The sequence below is a fragment of the Lichenostomus cassidix genome, chromosome 19 (genome assembly GCF_008360975.1).
Source record: "Lichenostomus cassidix isolate B80296 chromosome 19, HeHo_3.0, whole genome shotgun sequence".
Taxonomy (NCBI): domain Eukaryota; kingdom Metazoa; phylum Chordata; class Aves; order Passeriformes; family Meliphagidae; genus Lichenostomus; species Lichenostomus cassidix.
Genome location: NC_139499.1, coordinates 6637639 through 6654889, shown reverse-complemented (window position 1 = coordinate 6654889; position 17251 = coordinate 6637639). Strand labels below are relative to the sequence as shown.

General features: G+C 45.7%; 1 protein-coding gene across 2 annotated transcripts in view; it reads left to right on the top strand.

The window, feature by feature from the left end:
* The window catches only part of FAM222B (family with sequence similarity 222 member B), a 36485-nt gene extending 21636 nt beyond the window's left edge, over positions 1-14849 (top strand). Inside the window, exons 2-3 of one of the 2 annotated variants that reach the window (XM_085078284.1) lie at positions 4377-4504; positions 10605-14849. In XM_085078284.1, coding sequence (XP_084934410.1) covers positions 4423-4504; positions 10605-12169 — 1647 coding nt within the window. In that variant the 5' untranslated portion in view covers positions 4377-4422 and the 3' untranslated portion in view covers positions 12170-14849. The remainder of the gene's footprint in view (positions 1-4376; positions 4505-10604) is intronic. The other variant, XM_085078286.1, reaches the window with a different exon arrangement.
* Positions 14850-17251: the final 2402 nt, after the last annotated feature.

Sequence of the window (17251 nt, the reverse complement as noted above, 5' to 3'; positions counted from 1 at the left end):
AGAAATTTCCTAGTAGTTGCTTTACACCTAGGTTTTACTCTAGGTTGTAAAAGTACCCCCTGGCCTAAGTGGCAATAAATACTAAACGTTGAATATCACCAAGAAAATAATAATTTTTTCAAGTCAAGAAAGGCAATATCATGGTAAGGTTTACTGGAACTGATTCCTAGCTCTGCAGGGGGGATGTCCCTGGGAAGTGGGTAGATGTGAGTTCTTCCATCCAAGTGAGCCTTGTGGTGACAGGGGACACTGTGCTGCCTGGACCAAAAAACTGATGTGCAGGTAAGGCTGAACATAGCAGTCGTTGTGAGGATGTGCCAATTACCCCCAAATCCCAAGCACTGCAAATCCCTCTTAAGCTTAACATGCTTTGATTTAATTATTAATAAATCTTAGGAGAAAAAAAAATCTGTTCACATGTCTAAACCTGCTATTTCGTGGAGCATCCTGCAGTACGTGTGCTGCTAAGATTATATCCCGCAGCCAGATTAGATTAAAATCACTTCAAAGAGGGGTATTTATTTATTTATTCCAATATAATGATTGTTTTCCTCTCGAAATATGCTTTATCTTTTTTTATATATATATTTTCAAGACAGAACTCGTGCTGTGTTTGGCAGTGTACCGAGTCTGTTTAAAATGCAATTTTAAAACTGATGTTTTCACGGTTCACAGCCCTCCATGGCTCGGTGCCACAGCCTACTGGTCAGCTCACTCTCCAGTTTGCAGCTGACTGGTTTAGATGACAGTGTGACTGACCCTGGTACAGTGCAAAACCCTCTCCATTCCAGTTCCCCCAGCAGCACACCATTCATCCTCGGAGGGGCTGGAGGTTTGCAGGTGCTGTTGCCCACACAAGTCGCCACCATGGAGCCAAATCTGCTGGTGAGAAGTCCTAATGTGCCAAGTTCGGTTTATCTCCTGCTCTCTGGACTAATTAGAAGTTATAAAACCGAGCAGGAGGGGCTGATGGGCCCAGCTGCCAATCCTGGGGCAGCTATTAATGCTCACCTCAATCCCAAATAAAGCCCATGCCAGGGATTTCAGTTCATTTTAGCTGGTGGTGAGTCGGAGTTGTCTGTGCCAGCTCATGCTGAGAAAGAGTCAGGTCAGAAAGTAATAGTCAGGTGCTGAGTATCTCGAAGGGAATAATTGTTAATTAATTTCTAATTAGAAAAAAAGAAGGGGTGCTTGTCAAGATATTTCAGATGTGTTTGTTTTCAAGTACTGAGATCTCTGGTTTGAAAATCTGTATTGATTTCATAGAGAACAAAACCTGGAGTAGGATTTTAATTATAATAAGAAATTCAGTGATGGAGTTATGGTCAGCACTTCTGTACAAGTCTGAATTTCTTTTCCTAATGCTCAGCAGTGACCTAGATGTCATCAATTTGGTTACTGCAAATCAAGCTAGAAGAGCAATTTTAGCCTTCTACTTCAAATTATTTTTGTAAGTCCAGTATTTCCTTTAAAATTATTATTGCCACCCCAGTCTTTTATGAACCTTTGGCATTACCTAAAACGATTATCTGCCTGCGGGAACAACTTGCCTTTATAGCTCTCTCTAAAACATTGCTTTCCATATTGGAGCTAAAGCTTCTGTAAATACATGTTTTGACCTTCAAGGAAGCACTGCTGTCATGTAGCAGGAGCTTGGCTATTCCGAGGTGAATGCTGTGACCACTCCTAATCACTTGTTCTCTCTCCTAATGTGCCATTATCCTGTTTATTGCTGTGTGCACCTCGCTGGGGCACTTCAGCAAGAGGCTTTCTGAGAGCGTCACAGTTCAGGCTCTAATGAGCATTAATGATGGAGCAGGTGAGCAAACCCTCCCTGCATCTTGCTGCCAGAAGTGCTGTTCCCTCAGTCAGAGCACGGCTGTGCTCTTTCAGGGCTGCACACAAACTTGCCATCAATTAAATAATGTTTTAGACACTGACCTCCTTCGGGCATGCAGGGACGGGAAGTGAATCCTGGGCTGGCGTCAGACGTTATTGGAGTAAAAGGTGGATGCTCAGGTGAATATGGGAATAGTGTGATCTGTTTTTCTGTCTACAGTGAAGGCTCTTAATTTTGTTTGTCTGCTTTTCACTGAGAAATAGGTCTTGTTTGTGCCAGCCTTCTGAAGTTGATGAAATGAGGAAAAAAGGAAAATACAATTATTTTTTTTTTTTTCTTGCTGACTGTGGGTGTTTCTGTTGCTTACTCAGGTAAAGCTCTGACAACTCACAGTGGTTTTGTCTTCTGATTAAAAGGAGCTGGATTCTTGTTTTGTCTTTTTGGTCTTGCTGGGCATGATTTGGGACGAGGAACTGCTGCCCTCAGGCTGTTTGCAAAGTTTTGCTGAATGTTGTGTACCCACAGTCACGACTGAATCTCATCTATAAAGGTCGAGCAACTTTTCAGTTCCTCAAGCAATTCCTTGATGTTGTGGATGTGACAGGTCCTCAGTCATCGTTTCTGAAAGACTCTAAAAATTCCATCTCCTTCAGAGAATCAGAAGAAAACCCAGGTTTTGGTTTCTTTTACAAGTTTTTACGTATTTTGGACTTCTGGCAGTGCAGATTGTTGCTGTCTCCTAGGAATGAAATGGAAAATGCTACAAACGTGCTCTGTTGGTGGATGTGCTGCTGGCCCTGCACCTTGGTGAGGTGCTGTGTGTGTTTCTCACGGCACCAGGTCTGTGTTACTCTGCGTGGGAAGGGTGAATGGGCAACAGCATGGAGCTGTCAAGCTGACATTCAGTGCCCCAAAACTATTCTTGTTAGTCAACAGTGGCACCCAGCAGGCTCACTCAGCCACACTCGGTCAGCTTTTGAGAGCATTCACTCGGCGAAGATGTGGAAGCTCTCATAAATTAATATTTGTATGAGATTTCTTGGCCGTTGGTTTAATCAACCTTTGCGTGTTGAGCCGAGGAGATGCATAAACATGGAGCTAATGAGCTGTACACAGTGAGTAATTGCTGTGCTGCAGGAAAGCTTTGAGTCCACGCTGTTCACTCTGTCGGTGCCGGTGTTCTGTGGGCAGTCTGACCTGTGCTGGTGGTCTGAGTGAGGTTTAATATTCAAGTCTTTAAAAAGTCTCTGCAAAAATCTGCTGTTAGAGGTTTCTGGAGCACGAAGGTGGCAGTGCTGACAGTGTCACGTCGCTGTCATCGCATTGTTTGTGCCGTCTCAGCAGTGAGAGTCTTTCAGAAGTGGCCTCTGAGAGGTTTTGGCGGATGTGGCTTCTCATGTCTGGGCTCAAGCTTTCTCCTTCCCCTCTTTTGATCTTTGAATGCCGCCCCAGTTGTTTTAATTGGGGTTTGTGAAACAATGACTGAAACTAAATTAGCTTACAAGTCCTGAATCCTTCAACTCTTCCCATTTGGAGGTCGTATAACAAGTCCCAAAGCCTTGCTAGCTGCTCCTTAGGTGTTTTGCTTTGTATAGCAGCACTGATGCTTGTGGACATCTGGACAAGGAGGAAAAATCAACTGATTTCTCTAGCTTGGCTCTGTCATCCTGTTTCCCAGAGCTTTCTAAAGTGCTGCAGCCAGGGGGATTTGAGCAGGAGCTTGGACCAGGTAGCCTCTAGAGATCTGGTTCTAACTTAAATCTCTGTAATTCTAATAACATTGGACACTTTGAGCCCCAGTTAGCTTTGTTGCTGGGATCCCTCTTTGCACAGCAGTGATGGGATTTGAGGGCAGTTGTGCAGTGTTTATACACAAAGAGCTTTAGTGCTCCGTTTTGAGGTTTGATTTCCTAAATGCTGGACCAAACAGAAGAGGATGGTGGCACCTCTGCAGCCCCTTTGTCCACATCTTGCTGTTGTCTGCCCAGAGCAGCTTGGGTTAGCGAGTCTGTGCTGGAATAAAGGAAGTTGTAGCCATTCATCTTTCAGCCTAATGGACCACAGAAGTTACAAGCTGTAGCATGCAGCTTAATCTTGCCACAAGGCAGAGTGCTGCATACTTTGCCTTCAATTTATGCATGCCATGCCTTTTTGTTAAATGCAAAAGAGCAGTTGACAGGGTTTCTCCAGAGGAGTTGCCTTGGTGGATACCAGTGCATTTCAGCATAGTGAAAATGAGTGATGGTGCTTTCTTTACCATTCATAACAACCACCTTTGAAATCTGAGGACAGAGTTATGGATTATTCTCTGTGTGTCAAGCAGCAGAGGAGAGCAAGGCAGCTATTTTGGTTTTAACCCTGCAGATGACCCAGTTCTTGAAGTATTTCCGTTGCCGTTAGGAGATGCAGTCAGGACTGGAGCAGTGGCTGCACATCTGTGCTTGGTCAGGCCTTCACCCAGGGATGGCTCTTTGCCACTTTCTTTTCTCTGTTCCTCCTTGTATTATAACTTTGAATTGTCTCTCTGTTGTTGCAGTGTGCAGAGGAGTGAATGCCCCATGTTGTGTTAGTGCCTGTCTGCCATGCTGGCCTGTCTGCCAGGACCAGGCGACCTCTCCTTTCAGCTTCTTTCTTACACGCAGATGAACACTGGACTTCAGAAATGTGAGTGATGTTTTGTCTGCAGGATGTGGTTAACTGTTAAATCTGGCTCTGGTACCACTGTGACATAAACACGTAGGATACAGTGGAAAAACTATTTAATGTAGAGTCTTTCTTTTGTTACGCCTTCAAGGCATCTGTCAGTAATGGCTCTAAGAAATAGCTGTGGAAGTTCATGTGTGTGCAGCAAGCTCTCCCCTGTTCCTGGCTCTGCAAAGGTTAATTTTAACCACAGCAGGATGCAGCAAGTGAGGTTCCCGTGAGATTTGTGCCTCACTGCTGAAAAGGTTTTGTGCTAAAAGTGTGCCAGCTGATTTGCTTCTTAACACAACTTTTTCTTCAGTCTTTTTCGCTTCCCTTCGTGCAGTTACTCGTAGACACCAATAAAAGTTGGATCAGTCTAATGCAAACCTTTTGAGGTCAGCAGCTCTTGCTCTACATACCTGGGGCTTATACTGCAAATATTAGTGAGCTAGCCCAAATTACTAAAGTTCAAAGTTTCCGTCTTCTTTCTGATGTCTCTTTGGTGCCTCTGAAAATATGTCTGCAGAGTTCTCTGATAATTCTTTTTGATACCTTCAGTCATTTTTTTCATAGTTGTACTGGTATTTTTAAGAACAACTTCTGCTTGGGAATGTAAGTTTACTGGCTAGAGTTTTTTTAACTCTTACTCTGTGTCTCCTCTTTATCACTGAAGTAGCACATTGATTGTTCAGCTGAAATTTCAGAAATGCCAAGGTTTCTATGTAAGGTCTGTGTACTTAGTTCTTAGGGCTGTGCTCTGTCTCTTGTGTTTGAAATGTTCATTGGGAGACCTCAGTTTGCTGATGGACTTGTTCTTTAAACCTAAGTGATTTACAGTCCAGTTGTAGCCAAATTGTTCATATAGTGACAGGCTTGTGATGCTACTGAAAATAAATAGGGAAGATAATTTTGCAGTTAAGGGTGACCTGCTCAGGGTCCTGATCCTGCCAGAACTGACATGGTTCACATACACACCTGAATTCCCCCACAGCACTTCTGCTGACTCCATGGGCTTGGTAATTGCAGTGACACTCAGCAACAGCAGAAATCTTCACTCACCAAAGGGCTGGTGATGGCATCAAACTGGGCATCCCCTCCTTTCTCTTTCCCATTTCCACTGTGAGCATTGCTGACTGGCTGTGGGGTGAGGACATGCCCAGGTCTGTGCATTGCGTGAGGTTTCTTCAGCAGAGCTTAGTTCTGAAAGCAAAGTGCTGAGGTTCATGTGAGGGCAGCTGTGCATAAATCAGGTATTTGCTAATTACAGCTTTACAAGGCAACATGCTGGTATGCTGGGCAGTTTTCCTCACCTGATGGTACCTGATGCTGTTTCTTGGAGATCTGCTGATCCATGTGCTGAAAGCATTGCTGTGTCCTTCTCAGTGAAGAGCTCTGGGAACTGCATTTCAAAGAATTTAGGACATAAAGTAGCTGGCAGGCACGGGCTGGCAGTGGTAATGCTCAGCTGTTGGGTTTGTTCTGATTTATATGGAAGATGAAGCTGCTGGTACAGACCTTGCTCAGCCCCGCTGCAGATGTGGGCACAATTAATTGGTGCATTTCTCTCACGTTGGAGATGCATGAGTAGCCCAGCCCCTGGCCAGGGCAAAGCTGAGTTAATGAGCATTTTTTAATGAACAGTGACTTGTGACTTTTGATGGGGGGTGGAAGCAGGCTGTAATAATAGTGCTGTTGCTTTTATAAAAGGTACAGAACTCCACAGGATTGCCTTTCTTCAGACTTGCAGTGTTTGTATTAATAATTTTTAAGTGTAGTTTTCTGGATCAGACTTTTCATTAGTGCTTTAAAATCCACATTAGCTCAATTACCTTTTTTTACCATATTCAATCTCAAATAAGAGGCTTGTTCTTAAAGGTGGTATGTGCAGTAGGAGTTTGGTGGATTAATATGCACGTATTTTTTTCCCTTAGAAACTGATGACTACAGAACTTCCAATTTCAGTATTTTTTGTTGAATTTCAGCCTGAGTTCAGGCTAACCCTGTAATTCATCCTTTTCCACACAGGGGATTTCTCACTGGCTCACTGATATTCTCTCCTTCCTCCCAGTGACTCCAGTATAAACCTGACTGGTCAGTTGGGATATTTGAGGCAAGGTGGTTCAGGCTGTGTCTGCAGCTGCAGTTGAACACAGCAGCAGTGCCAGACCTTTTTGGGGGAAAAAGGGTAATTTTTCATGACAGTGGTGCAAAATCAAGTGAAAGGTGCTTCTTAAAAAGTATTTTGTTGGGGGGACACCAGAGAAGAGGAGATTGGACAGAACATGGGGTCATCAGCTAAACTGAGTCTTTTTGGGAGGGCTCTTTCAGAGAAACTGCTGAAATTGAGGTTTTTATGTACAAGGGGAACACTGCTGGTTCTCACTTGTCCCAGTGCAGTAGCTCTCATTAGGTTAGAATCCTGAAGGCCTGTTTGTATTTTGTTTAATGTTAATGAAAATTTAACCATAGGCAGCTTTTAAAAGCAGTGGGATTTAAAGTCTTAATGTGAAATGCACTTAAAAGATGTTCCATTAGTGCTGAGGTGAGGCAGGGAAATCTGTCTCATTCCATGACAAAAATAGCTCCAGTGGTGAGCCCAGGAGTGTGACCAGAGGAATTGGTTGCCACGGGATTAGCAGGAGTTGTGGACTTGCAGCTCACCAATTTATTGGGGTAATTGCTCATATGCACAGCTTTGCCTTATAATAAACACGAAATAATTACTTTTCAAGAAAAGTGTTCTGCCTTGCATTCACCATTAGGGAGCTTCCTGGAGCTCATCCCATTGTTTTCCTAATGAAGCTTCTTCCTCTGCCATTGCCTCATCATTTTATTATTGTCTGATCTGCAGTCCTTGCTCTTGCACATGAATGATGATATTCCAATACCAGCATTTTCTTTCAGACTGTTCAAGCAGGTTTTCCATTCACTCAGTTACCAGAACTAATTGTTCTTTATTGGTTTGTAGGGTACTTGTATGGAATATTCAGACTTTTTCTCACCCCATAATGCCTTTCTCCTAATATTTTACTGCCTTAATTACTACAGTCATGGAATCTTGCCTATGGAACTCCTAGCAAAGCACATTGGGGCACTCAGAAATACATCACCTTCAGGCCTGAGTAACATGGCTGAGTTAGCCTGTAGTAAAAGGAGCATCATTTTACCTGTGCATAAACCAGGTGCTGTTTGGAATGGTGGTTGGGTTCAGAAGATCCCATCCAAGGGATTTAAAAGATGGTTTGCCTTTGATAGGATGCCAAACTTGATCCTGGGGTGTCATTTAAGTTTAACTGAGGGGTTGTTGTCTCTCATCAGAGGAAGGAGTTCTTCCAGGTTTGGGATTAGAGGTGTGTCTGACTGATGGCTGCAGCCTGTTCAAACATCCATGTTTTAGCTGCTTCCTGAACCTTCTCTGTACCAGAAAAACTGATGATTGGATAAGAGAATATTCAGTGTGTCTGTTTGGTGTTTATATTTGCAACCTCATTTGCTGGTTTGCCTATAGAAATGTCAACCAGGCTGGGACATTTTGATGGCAGAGGTATCTTAAAGTATCCTCTTGATTTTTTCATCTGAAAATAGAATGTGATGTCTGCAAGCATAACATAAACCATAACACAGACAGATACGGGTTTCTTTGTCCTTTGGTTCTTCTCTGGTTCATGAGGGGTTGCCAGGGTCATGTCTTGGGAAAGAAACAGACCTTAATGAGCGTGGGCAATGCTAAAAATAAAGGTTGGGAGTTCATGAAGGTCTTGGCTTTTGAGGTAGAGTAATACTGGCAAATGCCATTCGCAGGCTCTCCTCTCCGTTAGGAGCACAGCAGCTCTCTCAAAGGGCAGATATAAACCACCTGCCTGCAGAGACAGGTAGAGGGATGTGAACAGAGAGGATGTTTGGGTTAATATTCCCTTTGATTAAGAGAAAGGGATGATATGTGCCAGTGTCTGGACAGCACAGGGAGTACAAGTATAACCGGCGCCGTGGTACGAGCTGTGCTAGAGATGTAAGACAAACTGCTCGTAAAGCTTCTTATTTCACAAAAGATATTTTTAATACTTCCATAATTAACCTTTCTTCTGATATCCATCCTATTTTCCATTTTCTGACCCTTCCTTTCTGGGAGTGAGAGCTCTTAGAGCAGAACTGCTCTCCCTCACCTCTGATGACAGGAAGCTGCAGGATGCAAGGAAAGAAGTGGCTGGCACTCATCTTTTGGAGGCAATTTGCTTAAAAGAATCAGAGGTGGATTTTCAAGAGGAAGGGCTGTTTCCCTGAGAGCAGCAAGCTCTTTGCTGGAGCATTAGATTTCCTTGAATCAGAGGGCCAGATATGGGGCTGGGGTGCTCTTGGGTGGCTGCCACATTCCCTGTTCTCTCAGCACAGCAGCAGATGACACAAGGATGCTGAAAATTTTGGGGAAAAAGATGGGCATTTTTTTCCGGTGAACTGTTTGCAAGGTGAAGGGGGGAAAAATCAAGCAAAAGCTAAATTGGATTGTCAAAGCTGCAAGCCATTATTTGAAGATTATAAAATCAGCAGGAGTCCCATAGGAGTTAGGCAGCAGAGCTGTGGTGGGAAACAGCTCAACTCTCTGCTTGGAATATGATTATGACAAGGGAGACACAAGCATTTCCCTAGATTTCTGAAGTTCTTTGCAGAAGCAGTTTGAGCTCGTGGGCCAGGTAGGTATCTGATAAATCAGAGGAAGTGAAACCACACCTCTGTCTCCAGAAGCCTTTTGTCTGTGTCTGGGGAGTAGTGTGTTTTTAATCTTGCGAGGTAATCACGTCATTTTGCCATGTGATGTGGGGATGTTGTCCTTAGCAAGGTGCCACCCTGAAAAGTCAGCTGAAGAAATAATTGCAGGCTGTAAAATAATCAGCCTCCTTCCATTTGCTGAGCTTGGGCCGACAAGAGCTTCCTAATGGATGGCAAGACACTCAGAAGTGCTTTCAGATGTCAGCACCTAGGAAAGGAGTGGGGTGTAAATGGAGGCTTGAGCTGAAGCTTTGATGTGTATTGGGTTTGCAGGGCAAGGATTTGGCAGTGGGGGAGATATAGAAGCTGCTTAGAAACTTCCCCATGTCTGATGGAGCCAATGCCAGCTGGCTCCAGGACAGACACACCGCTGGGATAACAGATTTTAGAAGGGGGAAAAACCTGCACAACTGCAGCTGGAGAGAGGAGTGAGAATTTGTCAGAGGAGCAGCTCTGCACAGACCCCCAGGGCACTGAAGAAGCAGAGGGGAGAAGGTGCTCCAGGCACTGCAGCAGAGATTCTCATGCAGCCCATGGGAAGGACCATAGTGAGGCAGCTGTGTCCATCTCCCTGTGCTAAGGAGGTGGAGAAAGGAGTGAAGTTGAACCTGGGAAGAAGGAAGGGGATTTAAGATTTGGTTTTATTTCTCATTACCCCACTCTGATTGGATTGGTAGTAAATTAAATGAATTTCCCCAAGTCTGTTTTGCCCATGACAGTAGTTGGTGAGGGATATCTCCCCTTCCTTATTCTGAACCCATGTTTCTTCTTCCCTGCCCAGCTGAGGAAGGGAGTGACAGAGCAGCTTTGGGGCACCTGGTGCCCAGCTAGGGTCAGCCCACCACAGTATGGTTCCCAGCTCAGGATTACAGGGGGTTCATGTTTAATTCATAACTTTCTGATTTTGAATTCCATGTTAAAAATGCTGAGAATGGCTTGAAGAGCTATGGGGAGGCAGCTTAAATTAAGAGAACAAAAACCAGCCCAGCACTGCAAGCTGTGAGGAATATTTCAGCTGGAAACAATCTGATGTTTATAACGTTACCTGTTTTTGTCCAACTGCAAACATACTCTGATGAGAACATGGTTTTGTTTTGCTCCCCTGGGCAGATCTTGCCTTAAGCTGAACTGGGGCTTGTGTTGGTCACCAGGTAATAAAGGGAATGAGGTATCTGCTGCATGACCCGCTGGTCTGGGAAGATGAAGTTTTCTTGCCTCTCGTTTCCTCGGAGATTTTCTACCCTCATTGTGTGACTGTCTTGCCCTGGGGTTGATCCCTTGCTTACCAGAACTGACGAATTTCCTTTCTCCGCAGGGGACACTACACAGAAAATGAGATCTGCACAGTATCCTACCCCAGCAGAATTGGATGCTTATGCTAAGAAGGTCGCCAACAATCCACTGACTATAAAAATCTTCCCAAACAGCGTCAAGGTTCCCCAGAGGAAACACATACGCCGTACTGTGAACGGACTCGATACTTCGGGCCAGAGGTACAGCCCCTACCCATCTCAGGCCACCACGAAAACAGGCCTGCTGGCCATAGTCAAATCCCCAGCAAAAGGAATCATCAAGGACTTTGACGGGACGCGGGCGCGCCTGCTGCCGGAGGCGATGATGAACCCGCCGTCCACGCCGTACGTTGCACCAAGCACTTTATCCCACCCCCAGGCGCTCGCTCGCCAGCAGGCTCTCCAGCATGCACAGACTTTGCCGCACCCCCAGAGCATCCCGCAGCACCCTCAGGGTATTCCACAGCCACCCAGCTTACCGCACCCTCAGGGGATCCCGCAGGCGCTGCCGCACCCGCAGAACATGCAGCAGCCGCAGGGCTTGCAGCACCCTCAGAGCATGGCACACCAGAGCCTGCAGCACCCCCCGAATCCGCTGCTGCAGCCGGGTTTACATGGAGGCAGAAAGATGCCGGATGCAGACGCGCCGCCGAATGTGACCGTGTCTACCTCAACCATTCCCCTCTCTATGGCTGCCACCCTGCAGCAGAACCAGCCACCGGACCTGAGCAGCATTGTGCACCAGATTAACCAGTTCTGCCAGGCCAGAGCTGGCATTAGCACTACCTCAGTGTGTGAGGGACAGATTGCAAACCCCAGCCCTATAAGTCGCAACCTGCTTATCAATGCAAGTACCAGGGTATCTACTCACAATGTCCCTACACCCATGCCTTCCTGTGTAGTAAACCCTGTCGACCATGCTGCTGCTGCTATTCCTCCTGCCTCTGTTAATGTGCCCATGGTCAATATTAACAGGGTGCCACCCGCCTACCAGAACGAAATCAAATCGGTTGCGTGGAACCAGCACCAGCTTGCACATCTGCAGCAAATGTGTGGGGATGCTGCTGGGCCTGCTGGACTCGCAGGGAAGCACCCTCAGAGAGAGATTGCAGGGCAGAGTTTCCCTGGCAAAACCTCCAACTACCCTCAAGAACTGTGCATGGGCCAGTCCTTCAGCTTGAAGCCCCCCATCGAGAAGCCTACGCCTTCTCCGCCTGTGAACGGGTTGCAGGGACCTTTGCCATATACCAATGGGCACTATTTCCAGCCCCTCTGGAATAACATTCTGCCCACCCCCAACAGTGACAGCTCTGGGTCCCAGGACCTCGCCATGCCTTTCCACGGGGGACAGCCAGCGGGAGCGCCGCTGGATTGTGCAGGAGGAACTCATTACAGAGCTGGAGCTGGCCCATCCAGCCAGAATAATGTGATGCAGACCATGGATTACCTAAGTGGGGACTTCCAGCAGTCCTGCTTCCGAGACCAGAGCATGGCCGTGCTGGGAAAAGTCCATCGGCCTCCCATGAACCGAGCACCTGAACCAACCGATAGTCGAAATCTTCATATTCAACACCCAGGGTATAGATAGGCTGCAGTCACTTTCACAGACAAAAAAAAAAAAATTATAGGTTTTAGTCTTAATTTTAATTAATAAGCAAGGCGTTTTTAACTTGCAAACTTGTGTGATCATTATAGTACCCATTGGAAGAAGACATACTGTATATTTAAAGAGCTTTGCTTACATGTTATCTCTCTCCTTTATGCATCAAATATTTAACATGCCTTTTGTGTCAAAGAATTTCATTACACTACTTCACGCCACAGCTGTTTCCTCACCGCAGAGTCCCCTTTGTGCAGCTTTTTATTTTTTTGCCTTCTGCTGAGCAGCTCCTCGCTGGACTGAGGTTGAGTTGCTGCAGGGTTTTGCAGTCGCATCTGTTCTCCAGCTCCAGCAAGAGCGAGGTAGCATAGCTGCTTCCATTTCCATCTCAATTTCCTCACAAGATTAAGAGCAACAGAATTTTGTCAGGGAGTAGGGCTTATTTTCAACTCGAAAGCCCATTTCATTAATGCATTAAACATTGACCATTTGCACTGTCTAGAGGCCTGTGTAATTGAAAAAGAGCCTACGTTTGAAAAGAGCCAGCTAGGGGTATGTATTTAGGCTTTAACAGAGGGAGAAGCTTTTCAGCTGTTTCTTGCCCACGTTTGATTTAGACTTTGTCCAAAGTCAAAAGTCTCTGGCAGATTTTTCTGACACTTTCTGTTTTCTGGACAGGGTATGGAGGAGGGGAGCAGCGGGTTTGGGATGAAGGCAGCCGTGGGGAGCTGCCTTTCTTCATGTTCCCCCTCCCCACTGCCCTTCCACCAGCCTCAAAGCTCACATTGTCTGAACCCCTCGCTGCTAGGAGTCTGGCCAGCCTGATGTGAAGGGAATCCAGACCCACTGACAACTCCAAAAAGGGTTCAGCCACTTCTCTGGTAGCTGGAATTACTGTCAGGATGAGGAGGTGTAGCTCAGCCCATCCCCAGTGCAGCGAGCGCTGTCGCGCTGTGGGATGGGAGGTGGTTGGTCTGAATCAAAGCTCCTCTCACAAGCCACTGTGGGATTGACAGTCCCCTGTTCCTCTCCATCAAAACACCCCAGCAGATTTAATGGAACAATTCTTCTCCCTGGGAATTAGCGAAGCTATTTATAACATCCCTTTTTCCCAGGGTCTCGGTGCCTAACTCCTTCTGTTCCTTTCCCACGTCACTTCCAGCAGCCAGTTGAGTCAGTGACTGTAGGACACTAACTACTGGGTGACCTCAGCATCTTGTTCTCCTCAGTGTACCAAAACATCCCTTTCCTTTCTAACAGCCGAATTTGTTGTAAGTAGAAAATTCCTCATCTCTGTTAACGAGACTAATACTTGAACATAATGATCACAATCAAGTTTGGAAATTAAAAAAAAAAAAAAAAGGAAAAAAAAAGAAGAAGACAAAAATTTAAAAAAATAAATGCATTGATTCTTTCTATGTACACTGGCTAAAAATATTGCTCTACACTGTAACTTTTAAGTGTAATATTTCTGTATGAATGTCGCCTGGTAGTGTGGGTTTGAGTAGCATTGTGTATGGGTGAACCCACTGGCCTCTGCCATCCACTGGCCTCCCTCACAGCCCTTGGAAAAACAAAGCCTTAAGTATTTGCTCCTTGAACTTTCCTTAATGAGCATGGTTTAAAAATCTTAAAAGACATCATACAAAATTTAAAAAAAAAAAAAAAAAGCTAAAAAAAATAACAAGTTTTGAAGTGACGTCATAGTTGGCTAGAGATTCTTAAAAGTTTTTCGTAAATGGGAAAATTAGAAAACATTTATTTGTATTTTTTTAATTTAGAACGTGTAGTCCTGGGCTGTAACAAATATTTAGGTTTCAAAGCTTAGCAGAGTACATTTCTGACTCCTTGCGTAAGTTAGTACACTTATATCATGTCATTATTTAAATTCTTTTAAGTGTACTATAACCCGTTCTTTAGTGGTAACTCCTTAGCAAAGTTAAGCAATTTGACTAAAGACGGATTAAATTATGTGTTGGCTTGTGTTGCCTTATATTTAAAAAAGGAAAAATTGCCTGATTGTGTTATGCCAAATGATAGCAACATGAAGTCCTAATTTATTGTTTATAATCGTATTCCTGCAGTCTTTGTGAAAACTGGTAAATATACATCTATGAAAGAACGAAAATCCTGAGGCTTTTCATGCAATATTTTTCTGAATCCATTCTGTTGGAGCCAGAGTTCGAGTCTGAAGCTGCTTCCCCTACAGTCACCCCATCGTCTTCCCCATCCCAAACCCAACCCCACCCCAGCGAGGGCTGTGCTCTGACCTCACCCCTCCCTGCCCAGTCAGTCACTGTAAGGTGTTCTGCTACCTGAGTCTGTTCCTTTTTACTAAATAAGACCTTGGCCTCTCCTCTGTTCCGTAGCCTGCTCCAAATCTTAACCCAGACTGTTATTAAAAGCTAATTTTTAACTCCTGCTCTTCTGCCGAGAGCCTGAGCAGAGTCCTGTGCCGTGGTGGTGGTTGCCTGGGAGGCGTTTGGTGGTGTTGGCAGCACGCTGTGAGTTTTTGGGGACTGTTCTGCACAGGTACAGCCACGACCTCCGAGGCTTTGCCCCGGTACAGCAGGACCGGGAAGCAAAAATCCTGCTGAGACTCATCCAGGTGGGACATTGCTTGAAAAAATAAGAATCATTTTACTATTAAAATATACTGAAACCTTTATTTTTGGTCTGGGAGTGAGATTTTTCTTTGAAGCAACCGTTTTCACCTTTGCAGCAGCCTGTTGTGTTGGGTTCTCCATCCTTCCCTACTGCATCCCTAAAAAGCACTGTCCTGCCTCATTCCCAGGTGGAATGTGGGGAGCAAAGGTTGGATAGATGGTGTAGGTGCCCAGGGTGGGGGTCTGGCCATGGCACTGTCACCAGGGTGAGGAAGAGACGGTGCCATGTGTGGTAGGAGTTGTGCCTTGCTCTCCTGGAAACATGGAGAAACCTCCTGTGGTTTTGTCTCTGTGCCCAGTGCAGAATTAAGAGGAACCAAAAGGCCAGGGATGGTCCTTCCCCCTGCGCCCTCCCAGGAGCCCCACGTGGATGGTCACCAACCTTTGGGGGTCACAGTGCTGCTCCTCTTGCCTTTCTGTCTGTCTGTCCATCTGTGGGTCAGTGCCTTCCCCACCCTGGACTCCAGCACAAGGCTCTGCTCCCTGAGGAGTGAGTAAGGATGAGTAAGTGTTTCCTGAGCTACTCGCCCTTCCTCCTCAGCACTATCTTCCCCATTCCTGTACCACTTCTGAATATCCAGGTGGACCTTAGGAAGACCCTGGGCAGGATAAACATGAACATGGTGTGAACCCTTCCACAGGGAATCTCTGTCCATGTTCAGAAGCTTTGAAGCTGTTCAGCCTCCAGCCCAGTTTGTTACAGCCCAAAGTGAACATTCTGTAAAAAACACTTGTGAATTTTCTTTAAGCTCTCCATGTCAGATGTCTCCAGGGGCCTCGGCCGCTCCCGTGGAAACCAAACAGAGCTGTTTGCTGGGGATCACTGGGGAGAGAACTGGGGATTGCTGCTGTGTTTCATTAAACCACGAGACTGATGATAAAGGCCGCTGCTTCTGTGCCACGGGTATCAATTAGAATTTTCTTTATTATTATTTTGTCCACAGGAAAAATAAAAGAGACCTGATCCCTCTGCCCGCTCTGGTTTTATACAGTGTGAGTGTGTGGGGCTTGTGTGGCCATGGAGCCACAGGGTGGGTGCTTGTCCCAAAGGGAATTTGGGGAAGGGTCTCTGTGGGTTTCTGGGATAGGAATGTATCAGGCAAGAGCCTGGTTTCCTGCTCCAATAAGAGCATTGGGAAGGTTTGGGAAAACAGAAAGAATCTCAGACAGAAAGGTGCTGAAATAATGATTAAAAATAGGAGGAGGAGTGGAGGAGGGGGGTTTAATTCCTGCCAAAATTTTTAAGGGATTTTGTAACATTTGCAGACACCTTCTGGAAGATGGGACTTGACAGGTTTCTTCCCCTTTCCCAGGATCATACATCTCATTTAATCTTTGCTTCCCTCTCAGAACAGCACACCTCGAACCCATCTCCTGTGCTCACTGCAAACCTGAGCAGCAAAATCCTTCTTTCCTACTGTTCCCAGTGTTCCCCAGACACCATGGACATTGGGTTCCCACATGGTTTTCCTGAAATTTGGGATAAACCAGGCAGCTTAGCCAGGAAGAGCTGTTTGCCCACAGGCACTTCTGCATCCCTCTCCAGCATCTGGAAATTCCAAGAGCAGCTGCTCCATCCATCTGAGCTTCAGGATCCTCTTCTCCTTTGACTCGAAGCTTCTTTGGTATCTGGTTTCTTCATCCATCCATCCCCCAACAGGAAGAATCTCTTCTGCAAGTTTCCAGGAGACTTTCTCATCATCTTTGCAGTGAGTTGGATCCTGGAGCGAGGATCTGGTGGATAATGAGCCAGCAGGGACTTGGTGTGAGCAGCTGCTGCTTCCACCCAGGAGTCACCTGCAGCCACAGCTAAGCTGGGGGCTCCAAGCACAGTCCAACCTTTTAAAACTTCTCCTTCAGGGCCAAATAGATTTTTCTTCCAAAGAATTTGACCCGAGGTAGGCAACACCCAGATGTTCTACACAAATTCCAGCAGCTCCATCACTTCGTGATGTTCAGAGAGGAGCAGCGCTGGGGATGCTGCAAAAAAAGACATAAAATGTATACAATAAATGGAAAAGTTCCTGCTCCATGTGGGGTCCTGGGGGGTCCAGGGGGTGGAGGAGCCAAAGGGAAGGGGAATGTTCCTGGAGGAGCACAGATTGGACACCCTCCAGCAACAATCGCCTTTCAGATGCTCTTCAATGCTCAGCTGAGCCAAATTGCAATAAAATTACTGGAGTATTTTATCTGCTTAGTTAAAGTTAATTTCAAAGCAATTGGGTACAGGCTGTTGATTCTGCTAGGGTGGCTGCAAGCCTGAGAGATGCATTGACACTGAAGTGAAATAGCACCAAAAAACTGCTGTGAAACCTTGTCAGCTTCCACTGCCCTCAAACTCCTCAGTTTTGGGAGGCAAATGGGGAGGGAGAGAGCCCAGATGGGTCTTTAATGAAAGATGTGC